The sequence below is a fragment of the Hippocampus bargibanti genome, linkage group LG14 (assembly GCF_051943395.1).
Source record: "Hippocampus bargibanti isolate YZ-2025 linkage group LG14, ASM5194339v1, whole genome shotgun sequence".
Taxonomy (NCBI): Eukaryota; Metazoa; Chordata; class Actinopteri; order Syngnathiformes; family Syngnathidae; genus Hippocampus; species Hippocampus bargibanti.
The window spans coordinates 1,135,456-1,152,384 of record NC_142747.1 but is presented as its reverse complement, the minus strand read 5'-3'; the positions used below and the strand labels follow the sequence as shown (position 1 = coordinate 1,152,384).

General features: G+C 40.7%; 1 protein-coding gene across 1 annotated transcript in view; it reads right to left on the bottom strand.

Moving 5' to 3' along the window:
• Nucleotides 1-16,929, bottom strand: part of LOC148887972 (unconventional myosin-XVIIIa-like) — a 97,042-nt gene that overhangs the window by 9,647 nt on the left and 70,466 nt on the right. Inside the window, exons 40-45 of the mRNA XM_089014247.1 lie at nucleotides 16,104-16,241; nucleotides 14,309-14,494; nucleotides 12,621-12,760; nucleotides 11,078-11,122; nucleotides 8,137-8,259; nucleotides 747-2,207 (exon numbers count right to left, since the gene is read on the bottom strand). Of these exons, the coding sequence (XP_088870373.1) occupies nucleotides 755-2,207; nucleotides 8,137-8,259; nucleotides 11,078-11,122; nucleotides 12,621-12,760; nucleotides 14,309-14,494; nucleotides 16,104-16,241 (2,085 nt within the window). The 3' untranslated portion in view covers nucleotides 747-754. The remainder of the gene's footprint in view (nucleotides 1-746; nucleotides 2,208-8,136; nucleotides 8,260-11,077; nucleotides 11,123-12,620; nucleotides 12,761-14,308; nucleotides 14,495-16,103; nucleotides 16,242-16,929) is intronic.

Below are 16,929 nucleotides of genomic sequence, written 5' to 3'. Positions count from 1 at the left end.
AGTTTGTAAGCCGAAAGGTTCGTTAGCTAAGGCGTTCGTAAGCCAAGGTATCGCTGTGTATAAGGTGCATAGAATGAATAGATGCTACAACAGTGGCTGCGGTTGCGCTATGCATCCACTAGACTAGATGGAGCTACGCTAAAGGGAATATGATACAGCTTTATTTATATCAAGCTTTCACAACTGCAGCAGCTACGACAAGGCACTTTTGAAATTTAACATACTACACAAACTCAAACATACTCATCCGATAAGAAATCAGAATATTATAATATATTATCATATTTGACAATAAAGCTGACTTTGACTTTGATATAAGGATTATAAGGCGCACTGTCGGCTTTTGTGAAAATTGAATGCGTTTTGTGCGGAAAATATGGCATCACACATCTTTTTATACAAAAAAACGACATTCCAAACTGGAGGTTATATATTTTTTAGTCAGTTAAGCATTCTATTTGTCTCATTTTAGATGTCATGATTAGTTAGGAAAGTGATTTTAGTGCTGGGAGTGTGAAAGGTGTTTTATTTTGTCATTTTACCTCTTTTTGATGGAGTAATTAAATGCTAGGTGAAATGGTTAAGAACGTGCACTCAAATACCAGATTTGTAAAAATTAACTATGCAAACAAAAGTGGCTCAAAACTCAAACTTGGAAGCGCAAAGTCCATTGGTCACACCATGCAATGAATTCTGGTTAATTTTATTAAAATTCGTATTTTTGTAGTTGGCAGGCAAGCACCTACTGCCTGCTTCAATCGCTATCCGGCCGATACAAGTACTTCATCATCAGACTGTCCACGTTCTTCCGCCACATCTTGTCATTCTTTTTGGTAATGGGGCGGCCCTCACTTTGAGCCCCATGCTCCATTTCCTCTGGTTTGAAATCAACCTTCTGCGATGAGGCTCTCTTTACACTGCTCGAGCTGCGGTAGGAAATGGTGGAGGCGCTCGAGCTTGACCCTGAGTCTGATTCAGAATCTGATGATGATGATGATGATGATGACGAAGGCAATTTTTCCCTCTTCCTGGACTTTTTATTGGACTTTTTGGAACTGCTCCTGTAACTATGCTTGTCACTGGAACATTCAGACTCTGAACTATGGCTTCGCTTCTTCTTCCCTTTGCCCTTGCTCTTGGTACGACGACCACTACAGCTGCTGGTACTGCGAGACGGTCTTATGCAGCTCACAGCTGATGCAGAGCGTTGAAGTTTACCATAGGGGTCAGTTCTGATGCTCTTCTGAGCAGTTAATTCATCATCTGCATTATCTTTAGATGTGGTTCTCTCACCATCAGAGTCCTCCAAGCTACTGCGTTTGAATTTAATGGGTTTGAAACTCAACACTTCATTGATGGCTTTTTCCAGGTCTGGGTCGAGGTAGTTACGATAGCTGACAGGTTTGATATCTCTGTTATCAGTGAGATTTTGACCTTCAGCTGATCGGGCTTGTGGCGGTGGCATGGAAATACTACGTCCAGCGGAAGAATGGCAGTAAGATGACCTCTCAGTGAAGGCCACGCTTCTGCTATCATCCAAATCAAGATCAAAATCACTCATACGGGAGCTACGTGCTAGTGACTGATGGGAATCAGCTTTACTACCAGGACTGAGACTACCAGACGGTTTGCTGAAACAAGGGCTGCTGGGTTCACTATAATATTGTGATTTTAAGCGTGATGTGCTTTGATGATGTCCCAGTTGGTTTGAGAAACTTAAGCTCTGGGTAGACTTGGTATCATCGTCCCCTGGGCTTAACCCAAGGCAAGTCGATGCCCGCCTTGGGGGAATGAATGAAACAGTGGATTCTTTGTCGATGTCACCCCAACAGCTGCCCAGGCCTTTCCTGGTCTGGATGCTGGTATCGGAGTAAGCCTGGGAGATAACTAATCCTCTGTCGGCCATGCCATCCGCGGCCAATGATTTTTTCTTGGAGCTATTTGAGTATGTATCATCTTGAAGATTGGTGCTTTTGGATATCGACTTTTGGAAAGACAGACCATCCTCCAACTCAGTATTTGCGTTGAGGACACTGAAGAGCTGGTCCCCTTTAGAACCAAGGTTGGAACGCTTCCTGTAGCTGAGTGAACTCATCACGGATGATGGCCAGCTTGTCTCGACATGTTTGAACTCTTTATTTGCCTCTTTCCGGTCCTTATCATATGACCAATCTTTGGCTTCTTTGGCATATAAGCTAACAGAAAATCTGGAGAAACCAAAGTGTCAAAAAGAAAGAAGAAAAAGAAATGAGTGTGTATATACTGTATATGTACACACACACACACACACACACACACACACACACACACACACACACACACGCACACGCACACGCACACGCACTTATATATTGAAGGAAATAAATACATTTACTTAGCCATATTAAACATTGCTCAAGAGATGATTTCTTTGTGTGGGTCAAATTTGAATATACATGTAGTACATCGATGAAAAGGTTTCTTCAGCCGTCATCTGTACTTCTTTGAAGGTGTCGGACGTTTCGCTTCTTATCCAAGAAACTTTGTCAGCAAACTAAAGTCTTACTGGTAGTTTAGGCCCTATATAAATATCCCTACTGTCCAGACATGGCGGTGCCGGACTCTGCTATGATAGGAGGAGAGCACTCACAAACTGTGGGTACCCTCAGTGGTCACAAATGTCAGAAAGAAAGAATAGGTAATGAAACCAAAAAATTCTGAAGATACAAAAAGGAGAGGAGTAGAAGTACCTTACTTTGCAGGAGTTTCTGAAAGACTACAAAGAGCCCTTTGCCAACACAAAATTCCGACTTATTTCAAACAGATAAACACTTTAAGGCAAAAAATAGTGCATCCAAAAGATCGGCTGCCAAATGAAAAACAAAGTAATGTAGTTTATTCAATACATTGTAAGAATGAAAATTGTAAAGAGCAGTACATTGGGGAGACTAAACAAATTAAAAAAAAAAGAATTTATCGACATCGCAGGGATAATACTAGTGGACCTCAATCGGCAGTACACATGCAGCTAAAAGCTAGCAACCACGGCAATGAGGTTAAAATCTTAGCGAAAGAACATAGATGGTTTGAAAGGGGAATAAAAGAAGCCATTTTCATAAAACAACTAAATCCTTCATTAAATCGATATGGTGGGGTGAGGTTCAATTTGAATCGTTCATACAATAGCCTGCTTAGGCAACATAGAATTAGTAATACTGATGAGGCGATACCGGTGGATCAATCAGGCCAGTCGTTAGTCAGAAGAAAAGGAACAATCAGTGGAGCTGCAGGGAGTAGTCCTCTGCTCCCCCCCAACCTGAGAGCAGGTACCTATCATAGCAGAGTCTGGCACCGCCATGTCTGGACAGTAGGGATATATATATATAGGGCCTAAACTACCAGTAAGACTTTAGTTTGCTGACAAAGAAGCGAAACGTGCGACACCTTCAAAGAAGTACAGATGACGGCTGAAGAAACCTTTTCATCGATGGACCACTCCTGTACGACTGAGAGTTTACACAGACATACATGTAGTACACCTTTAAATCTGGGCTCCTAAGTCTAAATCATTGTCTTTTTGTCTCTTTTACTGATTTGAGGGCACATGTGTCACAGAGCTGAGACTCAGAATTCTGTATTAGATCAAATTGTTAGGAATAAATTATCTGCCAGTAATTTGCCGGCTTTTTTGCTAATCCCTCTCACAACGATCAATCAATTGTTACAGCTTGACCCTGAGTCTGATTCAGAATCTGATGATGATGATGATGATGATGATGATGATGACGAAGGCAATTTTTCCCTCTTCCTGGAACATCAATTGTTAGATTACAACGTTGCACAATAAATAATATTTAATTCCGGTCATAATTGTTAAAATTTAAAAGGTAACTGTTCATGCTAATATTAGCTAGTAAAAAAAAAATCCTCGTCTCACCCCCCACGGGTGGTGTCTGTCCCCCATTTTTAGCTCGGGTCCTCTACCAGAGGCCAGGAAGCTTGAGGGTTCTGCGCAGTATCCGTGCTGTTCCTAGCAATGCGCTTTTCTGGACCGAGATATCTGATGTTGTTCCCGGGATCTGTTGCAACCACTCGTCGAGTTTGGGGGTCACTGCCCCAAGTGCTCCGACCACCACAGGCACGACTGTCACCTTTACCTTCCAGGCTCTCTCCAGCTCCTCTCTGAGCCCTTGGTATTTCTCGATTTTCTCATGTTCCTTCTTTCTGATGTTCCCATCACTCGGGACCGCTACATCCACGACAACGGCTTTCCTTTGCCCTTTATCTACGACCACGATATCTGGTTGGTTCGCCATTGCCATCTTGTCAGTCTGTATCTGGAAGTCACGCAGGATCTTTGCTCGGTCATTCTCTACTACCTTGGGAGGTGTTTCCAATTTTGACCTTGGGGTTTCCAGTCCATACTGCGCACAGATGTTTCGGTAGACTATGCCAGCCACCTGGTGATGGCGCTCTATTCAGGCTTTCCCTGCCAGCATCTTACACCCTACAAGGTTATGTGTTGGATTGTCTCAGGTGCCTCTTTGCACAACCAACACCTTGGGTCTTGCCTGGTGTGGTATGTCCTCTATGGCTCTGGTGTTCAGGGCCTGCTCTTGAGCAGTCAGGATGAATGCCTCTATGCTGTCCTTTAGCCACTGAGAGGACTTCGTGAGATCAGCCACTTCAGTTATGGTTCAGTGGTACATCCCGTGTAGGGCTTTTCCCCCCATGATTGTCCCTCTTCCAGCACCTCATCCCCTGTTCCCATTGACTGAGACATTCTCTGAGTACATCACCCGTTGGAGCCTTCTCTTTGATTTATTCATTGAGCTTGCATGTTTCATCCTGGGCAGTGGCTCTGACACTCACTAGTCCGCGGCCTCTTTCCTTACGGCTTGTGTACAGTCTCAGGGTGCTGGACTTGGGATGGAACCCTACATGCATGGTGAGGAGTTTTCGGGTTTTAACATCCGTGTTCTGAATCTCTTCCTTTGGCCACCTTATTATTCCTGCAGGGTGTTATGATCTGTTTGGCGCTGACGCCCACCTGCACAGGCGCTGGTCGTCCCGATCAGTGGCGGACTGCCACGTTCGGATTGCGACCAATGGGTAGCGCTGTCAGCCCAGCCTGCTGCCTCGCAGGTGCTGGTCTTTTCCAGTCAGTGACCGTTAAAAGGATTCCCGGCACGACCATCCGGTGTCGGGTCATTGTATGCTTTGTATGCAATTGTATGCATTGCGCATTGTCTATGCATTGTATGCTGTGCATGTGTTTGTTACACCTTGGCGGACTTTTAATCTTGGTTTTCTTTTGATCCTTTGTATTTTTTCTGTTGAAATTATTTTAACGTTTTAGATTTTGTTCCTGTTGACCTTATTTTAATACAGTTTTTTTACAGGATTTTTTTACCTTTGTGGTCCATGGAATGTGGTCCATAAAAACTTTGGGGAGCTCTTCTGTCTGAGGGGTGCTCACACGTTCAAATCTCTTTGCTATGGATGACTCGGCTACGGGGTGTTCTTTTCTCTTAAAATATCTATCCAATGACACTTGCTCTCACTCCCATAGCCACATCACTAGATTTCACAGCCTCCTTATTCCTTAATATCGTACTGATCGTAGATTTCGCCATGCTGTATTCCCTACCAGGGGTGCTCAATACGTCGATCGTGATCGACCAATCGATCTCCAAGGTACTATTGGTAGATCGCAAGACAAGGTGATGTGACATTGTCAGGAACTGACGCTTAACAAATCGAGTGGAGTTCTTTTGAAAAAAACTCGACGTCAGCCAATCAGCCATCCCTTTATTTGATTGATACACCGGAGAACCAATCAAATGACATCTCATTGAGAGACTCACTGTGAGCTCAAACAACGCCCCTTCGTTGCAAAGTGAACAAGGACGGCGTTAGTTACATCCTAATTTTTCGCTCGGTTTTTCCCCTTAAACGTAAGATAGAGTATAAAAAAGTGGAAGAGCTGGACCAAGTAAGAAGAAAAAACATATCACTTTCATACGAAATGAGAGGATGACTTTTTTTCACGATGACATTTTCAAGTGGGGTTGTTTTGTCTGCCAGTTATCAGAGTGAACTCAGGTAATGGCAAATAATTGACATAATTATGTTGTGCAACATATGCGGATATACATCAACATAAATTGCAATAATCTTCACTGTATTTCTCAATAAATATATCATTTTGACTTGGTCTTTTCAAAAGTAGCTCCCTTGCTGAAAAAAAGTGTGAGCACCCCTGCCCTAGCCAGATCAGAAACTCGCACACCTCCTTCATATTTTGCTACTACAGTAAAGTCTCGTTATATCGATATTCAAGGGAGTCCGAAAAAATATCGATATAACCGGGACTATCGATATATCCGACCCTGTTTGCATGTAATTTTCTCCGTGCGTGCATAGAAATAGTATTGATATAACCGGGACTATCGATATATCCGATATCGATATAACGAGACTTTACTGTATTTCTTTCTTAAATGCAATAGTTGTACGCACTACTTTTCTGTTTTCACCTGTAGCAGCACTTACTTTCTTTGGAGGCATGATTAGGGGCTAAAACTCTTCGTACACCTATATTAAACGTGAGAGCAATATGCAGCACATCCGCGAGCGACAACAGTTGGTCACGAAGTGAGCGATACACCCGTACGCCACTCAGCATCCCACCCTCGCGTCCGCACTCAGGCTTCGTACCGGCGTTCGAAATCCGATTTTTGTTCGAATTATGGAGCAAGAATTTCTCAAATATTTTGTTCGGACGCTGATTTGTTCGAACTGTGAATTGTTCAAAAACCAAGGTTCCACTGTGTGTGTGTATATACATATATACAGTAAAGTCTCGTTATATCGATATTCTCGGGAGTCGGAAAAAATATCGATATAACCGGACTATCGATATATCCGATCCTGCGGCATGTAAATTTTCTCCTTGCGTTCATAGAAATAGTATCGTAATAAGCAGTACTATCGATATAATCGATATAACCGATATATATATATATATATATATATATATATATATACAGTAAAGTCTTGTTATATCGATATTCTCGGGAGTCCAAAAAATATCGATATAACCGGGACTATCGATATATCCGACCCTGCGCGCATGTAATTTTCTCCTTGCGTTCATAGAAATAGTATCGTAATAAGCGGTACTATCGATATAACCGATATCGATATAACAAGACTTTACTGTATATATATATATATATATATATATATATATATATATATATATATATAGAGAGAGAGAGAGAGAGAGAGAGAGAGAGAGAGAGAGAGAGAGAGGGAAAGGGGGAGAAAGACGGGGAGACTGAGGGAAAGACATTGATAGATAGATCAATATAGATAGATATAGCGAGATTTAGATATATGCACATGCACACACATTCACTTTCTCACTTTGATACATAAAAATAACAATGCTGATAGCATGGTAAATTCATGTTCAAAAAGAGAACTTGCATGTTCTGTTTCACTTTGCTTATTGTTGGGGTAATTCGCTATACGAACATCTTTAAACATCACTTTCTACTCTTTGTTTACGTTTTGGACTTCCTGATATGACATATCCTGCCTTCCTTTACATGTTGTCGCATCTACATTACGTCACATCCTATCGCGTCACGCCCTATAAATGCTCTCCCATTCCATCTCTCTCTCTCTCTTCAAGCTTCTCTCTCTGCTGTTATCAAGATTAAACTAACTTATTCTGTCCCACACCTGGCTTCCTGCTGATTTAACCATCATCTGCCATCAACGCCCGTAGAAGCAATGAACCAGGGACGAACGATCAAAATGAACCCATTACTTATGCTAGAATATTACTTGAATTACCTTGTTCTGATTTTGAGGTCTTTACATTTTGGAAGCAGTACATTTAAGTGAGTCAATGAAATGAGATTCCATTGTGTTTTTTTTAAATTAGTGTACATTTCTTTACAGAAAAGCAACTGTTGCCAAAAATTAAATGTTCTCTTTGTTTCCAATCATTGTGTCCCAAATGTGTCTTACTGACGAATAAAAAGTTTAACCCCCAAATAAAGAAATATGTCAGGAATTGGAATGGACGATTAAGAAAGAGATATCGCTCGGACAGTCAAGTCGCATGTTTACTTCTCTACTGACCTTGAGCTCTTCAGGCTGTCATCATCCAATAAATTCTTGCCAGATCCTTTACTTTTGGATAACCAAGATTTCACCCCATCGACACGACCCTCCACCTCGGAGTCAGTGTCTGAATCCCCTTGACTAGTGGGGAATCAGACACAGAAAACCAGTTAGAACAGCGAAAGGGGGAGGACTGTTGCAAAGTGGATTAGAGAATCAGCTCAAAGAAATTGTTAAAGTTTAGCAGAACAGCACACGTGTCAAACTCAATGCCTGGGGGGCCAGATCTCTGGCTGGCCACATCATTTTATGTGGCCTGCCAAAACAAATCAAACATATCACCTTCCATGATTGATGCTTGCTAAAATGCCAATGAAATTGTTATTTGTAATAAATAACATATACAGTATTGTAAACATTTTCTTGTGATCAAACCCTTCAGCCCAGTCAGTTCAACAAGCATTGAAGAAACCATCATTCTTGAATTCTTCTTATGGTTTAACAGTTATAATGGCCATTCAATGGAAGTGGTGATTTTGATGTGGCCCGCAACAAGAATGAGTTTGACACCCCAGCAGTCGAGTCAAAAGAGGCTGATATCAATGAAGCCCTTGCAGGAGCACTCGTTATACAGTGAGACCTCAACTTACGAACTTAATTGGTTCCCAAACAGAGTGTGTAAGGTGAAAAGTGTGTATCTCAAAAAAAATTCCCATAGGAAACCAATAAAATGGGAATAATCCGTTCCCGGGTTTCTATAAAATATACTTTTCAACTAAATAAGCCTTAAAACTACACACAACATACCTTCTTCTATGTATAATAAATGTGCTATTGTATTGTAATGAAAGAAATACAATGCATTGTATCATAAAGTCACTTTAATTAAGTTTATGGCTTGATGGAATGGCGTTGGAGGTCGAAGGTCAAAGGGAATTGCTGTTTGGAAAGAGGCGCATTACATGAGGACTGTAATTAAAGAAATCAACTGTGCTGTAAAATAAAGTTTTATTTACCTTTTTGATGGTTGTTGATGGCTGATGGAAGGAGACTCACCTTCCATAAGGACTGTTGGTAACTTAACCTCTGGTGCTGTTCGGTCGTGTGCTTCCGCTGAAGATCACTCCGCCAGCCGTGGTGGGTGTGTATTATGAAAATAGTGCTTATTATAAGGTTTAATTTTCAGAAATTTGACGTTTGTAAGACGAAACGTTTGTAAGATAAGGTGTTTGTAAGTTGAGGTCTCACTGTACTCGGCAGGTTGCCGATGTCAATGGAGCATTCAAAGCATCGTGTTATTTCTGCAATCAGTTCAAAAGGACCCTTTAAACACAGAAGTCCATGAGTAGCCACAGAGAACACTTCACCGCAGCTTGTCACCTTTAACATTCATAACATAAATGACTCTTTTCTTTGTGGAACACAATAAACTTGGAGGATAAATCTCTGGCTGCATTTGTGATAAAATGGAAGCGGGGTGGACAACTGTGAATAAGACCCGATATATGTTAATAACGACGAGCAGACATCTTGGCTACAAAATAATGCTGCTGCCTACTGATTCAAAGACACTGACTTGGTCCTGTGGAACACAAATAGAAAAGCCTTGTTAAAGACATCACCGGATCACCATTTGTTTTAAAAGACAACTGACACCTCTGGACAAGTTGCGTCCATAATTTGTAAAATCACGTCAAATGTTTTGGGTATTTTAGATGCTATAAAACGTTTTTCTGATGTCAGTTAGGAAACAAAAAAATGGTGTCGCTTGTCCTTGAAATGTTAGTGCTTTTTTGGCCACTTCTTTCTTTCTTTCAGCCTTTCCTGATTCAGGACTGATAATCTCCATAACGTTTTCGCTCATCCACGCTCGCTAAACTCTCCAATGTAAATAAATGTTCATTACAGGTGATTGGCAGACCAAGTAGAGTAACGGATGCAAATGGTGATGTTTTTAAACAGGGCTTTTCTAACTGTGTTCCACAGGACCAAGTCAGTGTTACTCAGAAACTTCCTCCAATCAGGCGGCAGCAGCACGATCTTGTCTTGTAAAACTTGAGACATAGACAGGACTTTACACCCTTTTCAAGCCAAATGAAAACGTGACATCATTGCAACACACTTTGTGGTTTTGCACAAAACAGTACGTTCTACTAATCTGGTGAAATGTGAACAATCTGACCTAAAATAAATGACTACACGTGTCTGTTACATAGTAATGCAGTTTCATGAATGTGGTGTGGCTGCATAAGTGAATATTTTTAGCAAATCAATGCAAAGACAAATGAAACATTAAAATAAGTGTAAATCTTGTTTTAAAAATAGGTCTCGAGTGAATCACCCTTGACAACACCAGAATGCCAAAAACTGCCAGGGTGGTCCAATGGCTGAGAGCCAAAGCTGTACATTGTGTGTAGGTAGATTTGCTTTGTGAACAAGAAAGCTTTTGGAAATATAAAGTACTGTATTACAAGGTTCTATCTACATCATTAACCCTTTGATGCACCCTGTAACCTGATAACACGTTAGTGGCCATCGACCCTAAAAAAGTTAAGGAAGCTCGGGTCATTGATGAGAAACTCACCCTCAGTGAGTCATTAGTCAACAAAATATAAAAAAAGGTGAGGCCAAGATTGCGAACCTTTGCACTTCAGTCAAAAGAAATTATGGTTCACCCTGACAATTTAGAGCACAACAGCGTCACAAAACCTTCTGCATCATTCGTCACTTCTTACATGCCAAGTAATTAAGCAACAATATGCAGAATCTGAGAAGGGAAGTGTGCTTCATGCTGGGGATACGACACATGGTCAGTGACATTCATGCATCTCAGCATGTGAGGGCATGCATTGAGCAGTTGGGATGTAACGTTATCCAAATGTCACAAGACCAAATTTTCACGATATCAACCCTAATTATGATATAAACCCACACGTGATGTTGTATAATAACCCCTCACGTTTTGCTTTTTCTTTTCTGATACTTTGTCACCATGTCTTGTAAACTGGTTGTAATGATGGGCAGACAAACAGAAGAGAACACATATAAAAAAATAAACAAATAAAAACAGAAAAATGACAAGGTTAAAAGGAAAATGTACACTGTGAATGCTTGCTTGAAGTTCATTGGCAGGTGCTACGGTGGCCTTTTTCTTCTCCTTAACGACAAACTACCTTAAAGGACAACCAACGCCTCCGGACAAATTGTGTCCATAATTTGTAAAATCACTTCAAATGACTTCTACTGAGCGTATTTTACAAAGATTCCACCACATATAGCTATATTTTACGTTTTAAGACTCGCGCTGAATATTCAGGAAGTCTTGTTTTCGAGTTGATGATGATGCCTGACGTGACGTCACGTCTGGAACGCCCCTGCACGAGAAAGCGACACACAATGCATTTTGGGTACTTTGTTTGGTCTGAAAACTTCGTGTTGATGGCGAAATTAGAAGGAAAACGCATAAATAACACCATTGTGAATTGTTGTGTGTTGCACTAAGACTACTACTATTTGATACTTGCTGACATAAATTCCCAGGAGACAAATGAGACCATTTCCAACAGAGCTCGGGCGCCATCTTGTGCATTTTCTGGGACGCTACATTGCTGTCATTGACGGCCCGAATTGATATGGGAAGACTCCTTTAATCGATTGCAAACATTTATGCTTTCCTCTTCAGGACTATTTGAATCATATTCATAACTGGATGAGTAACAAGAAAGCATCTTCTCCGAATTTGAACTCTGTGAGCCCATTGTTTCGTTTCTTGAGCAAGGCAAGACGACCTGGCGTGACGTCACGAACTGGGGGCGGGGCTTTCTGAAAATCCCCAGTTTCGAGCTGATTTGTGGCATTTTTATTGCCGTTTTGCATTTGACTAAAAATATCAGCCTGCGTGTTTTGGGTATTTTAGATGCTATAAAACGTTTTTCTCATGTCAGTTAGGAAACAAAAAAAATGGTGTTGGTTGTCCTTTAAGTGTACCTTTCACGGATATGGACTCAGCATGGCACCTTATCTGTGTCTTGTATATGAGTGGGGGGAAAGCTTTTTTGAAGTGACGAATAGAGTATTTTCACTCTGTCAGTGGGCATAGAAGTGCAATTTTCTTCCATACGCATATTAACTACCATTGCAAATCCGTCTAAGATTTTCTCTGAACAATAAGATCCCGCTCATACCAAAGTACAGGGATGCATCTGGGAAATTAAAAAATGGGGGCCAGTGCTGGCGCAGTGGAGTTACAAAGTTGCACCAGTAGTTGTCAAAATGCGTAAATGGCGCAAGGGCACGGCCCAGATGCATCCCTGAAAGTAGCGGTATGGCCTTTTACTAATTGGTGTCTGAGCAATATCATGATCAAGTAAACAGGGTTAATGACTGATTGATTGGAAATACTTCTGTCATTTAAAATCTGTGACCACCCAACCTCCTTTCGATTTGCATTTTGTTTGCATACGACCATGTTTACCATGAAGCGCTTCAGTGTCAATTTGTACCTATTGATAAGGTCTTCATTGTCATCGCTCTCCATCTCATCCTCAATGGCAGCCTGGAGGTCACCTATCCTTTTGAAGGCTAGCTTGAGGTCTGCTTGCAGGCTTTGATTCGCGGCCTCCAAGCTCTCAATGTCCATTTCCTATTCGTGAATCAAACACAAAATACATTTTTCCAAAGTAGTCGGAATTTTTAAACGCCATCAAAAGTCTCATCATTTGGTCATTGATTTAGATTATCATCTTATTTTCACTACTAGAGTGATTCTGAGCCTGAAACCTTTCAGAGACAACAGTTAGAACAGCTTAGACCACAAACAAATATTTCGTAAAAAGAGTATATATATATATATATATATATATATATATATATATATATATATATATATATATATATATATATATATATATATTCTTATATCGATATTCTCGGGAGTCGGAAAAAATATCGATATCGATATAACGAAACTTTACTGTGTATATATATATATATATATAGTACAGTGATACCTTGGCTTACAAACTTAATTAGTTCCCGGACAGAGTGTGTAAGGCGAAAAGTGTGTATCCCAAAAATTAATTTCCCATACGAAACAATTAAAATGAGAATAATCCGTTCCCAGGTACTAATAAAACATAATTTTCTACTTTCTAATTTTGTAAGCCTTAAAACTACACAAAGTATACCTTATTTTATGTATAATAAATGTGCTATGGCATTATAATTAAAGAAATAAACAGTACTATATAATAAAGTCGTTTTATTTAACTTTGTTATGGTTGTTGATGGCTTGATGGAATGGAGTGGCCGGTTTCATCAGCATTAAACACTTGATGAGGAACGTAGCCTTCTTCTTTCACCATCTTGAGGAATGATCCCTTGTAGGTGCTTTCTTTGTCATAATTTTATCTAGTTCCTCATCAATTGTATTCTGTTTAGCTGGGTTGAGAGCTTTTTGCATCAAGTGTACAAATGGCTTGTGCGGGTTGTTTGTGGAGCGTGATTGATGGGATATTTTAACCTTGCAGTCTACACTCTGCCTTTGAACTATCAAAGTTGAAACTCTCTCACTGTCGGCTGCCTGTCTCTTTAATGTTTAAACCACACCCGCTCACTGCTGCGTTCTTGACCAATCATGTGGCTTTAACCGAAGACTGGGGGCGGGGAATAGAGGACAAAAACAGTCGGCTGCCATTTTGTTGTTAGAAGAACGGGCTTGTTCGCGAACGACACATCACTCATTGAGGCAGCTCCGTGTACGAAAATAGTTTGTATACCATGGTAAAATTCGTATGCCAAGGTAAAATGTTCATAAATGTAACGTTCGTAAACTGAAAAGTTCGTAAGCCAAGGGGTTCGTAAACCGAGGTATCACTGGACATACTTTTTGCCATCCGATAGAAGATCATTCATTTGTTTTTTCCTTCACTATAAGTTGCCGGTATAAATATAGAGGTACATTATTTGTTATGAAGGCATCCATTATCTGGACCACTTATTCCTGATCTGGGTTGTTGACGGTGCTGGAGCCTATACCAGCCGTCTTCGGGCACTGGCTGAATATTTTTTTTTACTTTCACCAATTAAGTGAAATTTGATAATTTCCCATGGCACACAGATTAAATATTTAACGGCACACTTATGCGACTGGAAAGACTAGTTGGGAATCATTGATCTTTAGCATCCTTACCAGCTCATGTTTTTTGCGGCTGGCCTCTCCTTCCTTTTTGCCGAGTTCGCCCATCTCTTCTTTCATGTCGCGAATCTGTCTCAGCAATCGTTTACTCTGTTCTTTCTCCCGGATCTCACTACTGCTGCGTTGGTCACGGTCCTCAGTAAGTTTTTCCAAATTTTCCTTGAGACGTGCCACGAGGCTCTAAAAAAGGAAATGAGATAAGACTGCCGTAATAATGATGCGTACGTTCAGTATGTACCGTAACGCAAGGGACACACAAACAGCAAGTTACAATTTAGATTTTACACAGACTATTTCTCAAGAGTTGAATACAAGTACAGGTAACATCCGATTTTCGACCGGTGCGAGTTATGACCACGACCGCCAGACCCCTTTTTTTTTTTTATTCTACGGCTGGGACCGCTACGGTGAGATCTGCAGCGTGTTTGCAATGCATTTGGTAGAATAAAGACTCAAGATGGTCCTTCTTGTTTAGATTGAACAAGTAACCGCTTCTCTCAGCATTGTGTAAGAACTTTTTTTAATCGCTGTCAAAGGACCATATGTAGCGTTGTGGCTGTGTTGCCAGATCCGCTCAATATTCAGCATGCCTCATTTATCTTAACAGAGAATATTACAAAATGAGGATACAAAATAACTGTTTCTTCACAAACGCGTACGACAAATTTGGTGGGCGCAGGGGATCGGCGCGACGAGAACGCCGCCACTGCCTCTTTGAGACTTTTTTCCGCCTAAGTCGGAGCGTGTGTGTTGGGCAACCTATTGTGGCTTCTCCGTTAGCAGGGAGAGCGATTTTTCAACAGCCTGTATGCGTGGGAAGCCGTGCATATTTGGGTCAGCAGAACGACACAGTAATAAAAATCGGTAATACGAAATATAAAATGAGAAAACTGACACTAAAAGTTTTAAGATTTATAATTGAACTATAAGCAGTTTGGTATATAATAGTATTCAATAGAAAACGTTCTTTAAAAACAACAGATTGATATCGTGTACTATTCTGTGGTATAAACCTCGCGTCGGCCATTTTGAATGCTTTTCGATTTACGACCGTTTGACTTACGACCGTTTTGTCGGAACGGAACCCGGCCGTAACTCGGATGTGACCTATATAGTGTAGTGTCTTTTTGGAAAGGATTAATTCAATTTTGCTTCCATATGGTGACAACCAGAAACATCAGTCCCAGTCTTGGTTTTTGATGGTGAGAGGCAGGGCTGCATAATAATGGAAACACTGACTGAGATTGAAATGACTATTCAATCGACTTCAAACCTTTGTATTTATTCAACCTAAAAAAAGTAAAAAACCCAAAACTACCACCATTGTCAATCCATCAATTTTACACTGACTTTAACATTACCAAAGGCAATGTTGTTGAAACGAAACATTTATTGTAGTATGAGTGTAAATATTTTTGTTGTGTATTTAGTTTGACAGTTGACTCCAACGAGGGTGTCACCTGAGAAGAAACTTAGGGATAGCAGAACCACATACTTTAGGCTACACCAAGAGTGTCAAACTCATTTTTTTTTACCACGGGTGGGCCAGATTGTAGTTAAGGTTTCCTCTCGGGGCCATTATGAATTTGGGGAAGCTATTAGAATGTTTAAAGCCTCCACATATTACATACAGAGCACATAACAAATTCATGAATAACTAGTTTTCAAATTTGAAGTGCACAATAGAGACTGTTCTTGCGGTTCACATGGGACAATTTGAAATTTTGGTTTGGATTTTAGCAGGCATCGCGGAATTCTCAAGTGCAACTGCCCTGTCGTTCGTTCTCACCTCTAGGCGTTTGACCTGCGTCTTCTCAAACTCCAGTTTAGTTTCAAGTTCCCGGATCTTGGCCTCCTGTCGACTCACAAGTGATTTCTCCACCATGGACTGCTCCTGGAAGTCTAGTTGACTCTGGAGGGCTTGCATCTATGGCAACGTAAACATAAGTTAGATGGGAAAGAAAGGTTTTTCAAACATAACTCTCACATCGCTGGCACCAGGCCGTAAATGTTAAGGCACATTTTGGTCCTCCTATTTTTTTATAAATCAACAATTGGATAATTCTGCATGTGTGGGTGTCATTTTCTATTTCAATAAATTATTACATTATTTAGGAATTGTTCCGTTGGTTTCATTTGAAATAAACATTTTGTTTCTGGAAAGTTTATTATTTTTCATGTGTATGTTTTACAACAGTAGTATTGTTCTTAAATTAAAGCAAAACACATGTTGGGAGTGGAATGGTTTCCTAATCATTAAAATGGTGACGGTTGGTTTGAGATGAGAATGTGTCACAAGAGTGGTCATTACGTCTGTGTAAGCTCTCAGTCGTACAGGAGTGGTCCATCGATGAAAAGGCTTCTTCAGCCGTCATCTGTACAAATTTGAAGGTGTCCGATGTTTTGCTTCTCATCCAAGAAGCTTCGTCAGCTAACTAAAAATTGCTGGTAGTTTTGGCCCTATATATATATCCCTACAGTCCAGAGGTGGCGGTGCCAGATCTCTGCTATGATAGGTCCCTGCTCTCAGGTTGAGGGGAGCAGAAGACTAGACCCTGAGGCGACAGTGATTGTCCTGACTGATTACTTCTATTGTCCTGCCTGATTATGGGGTC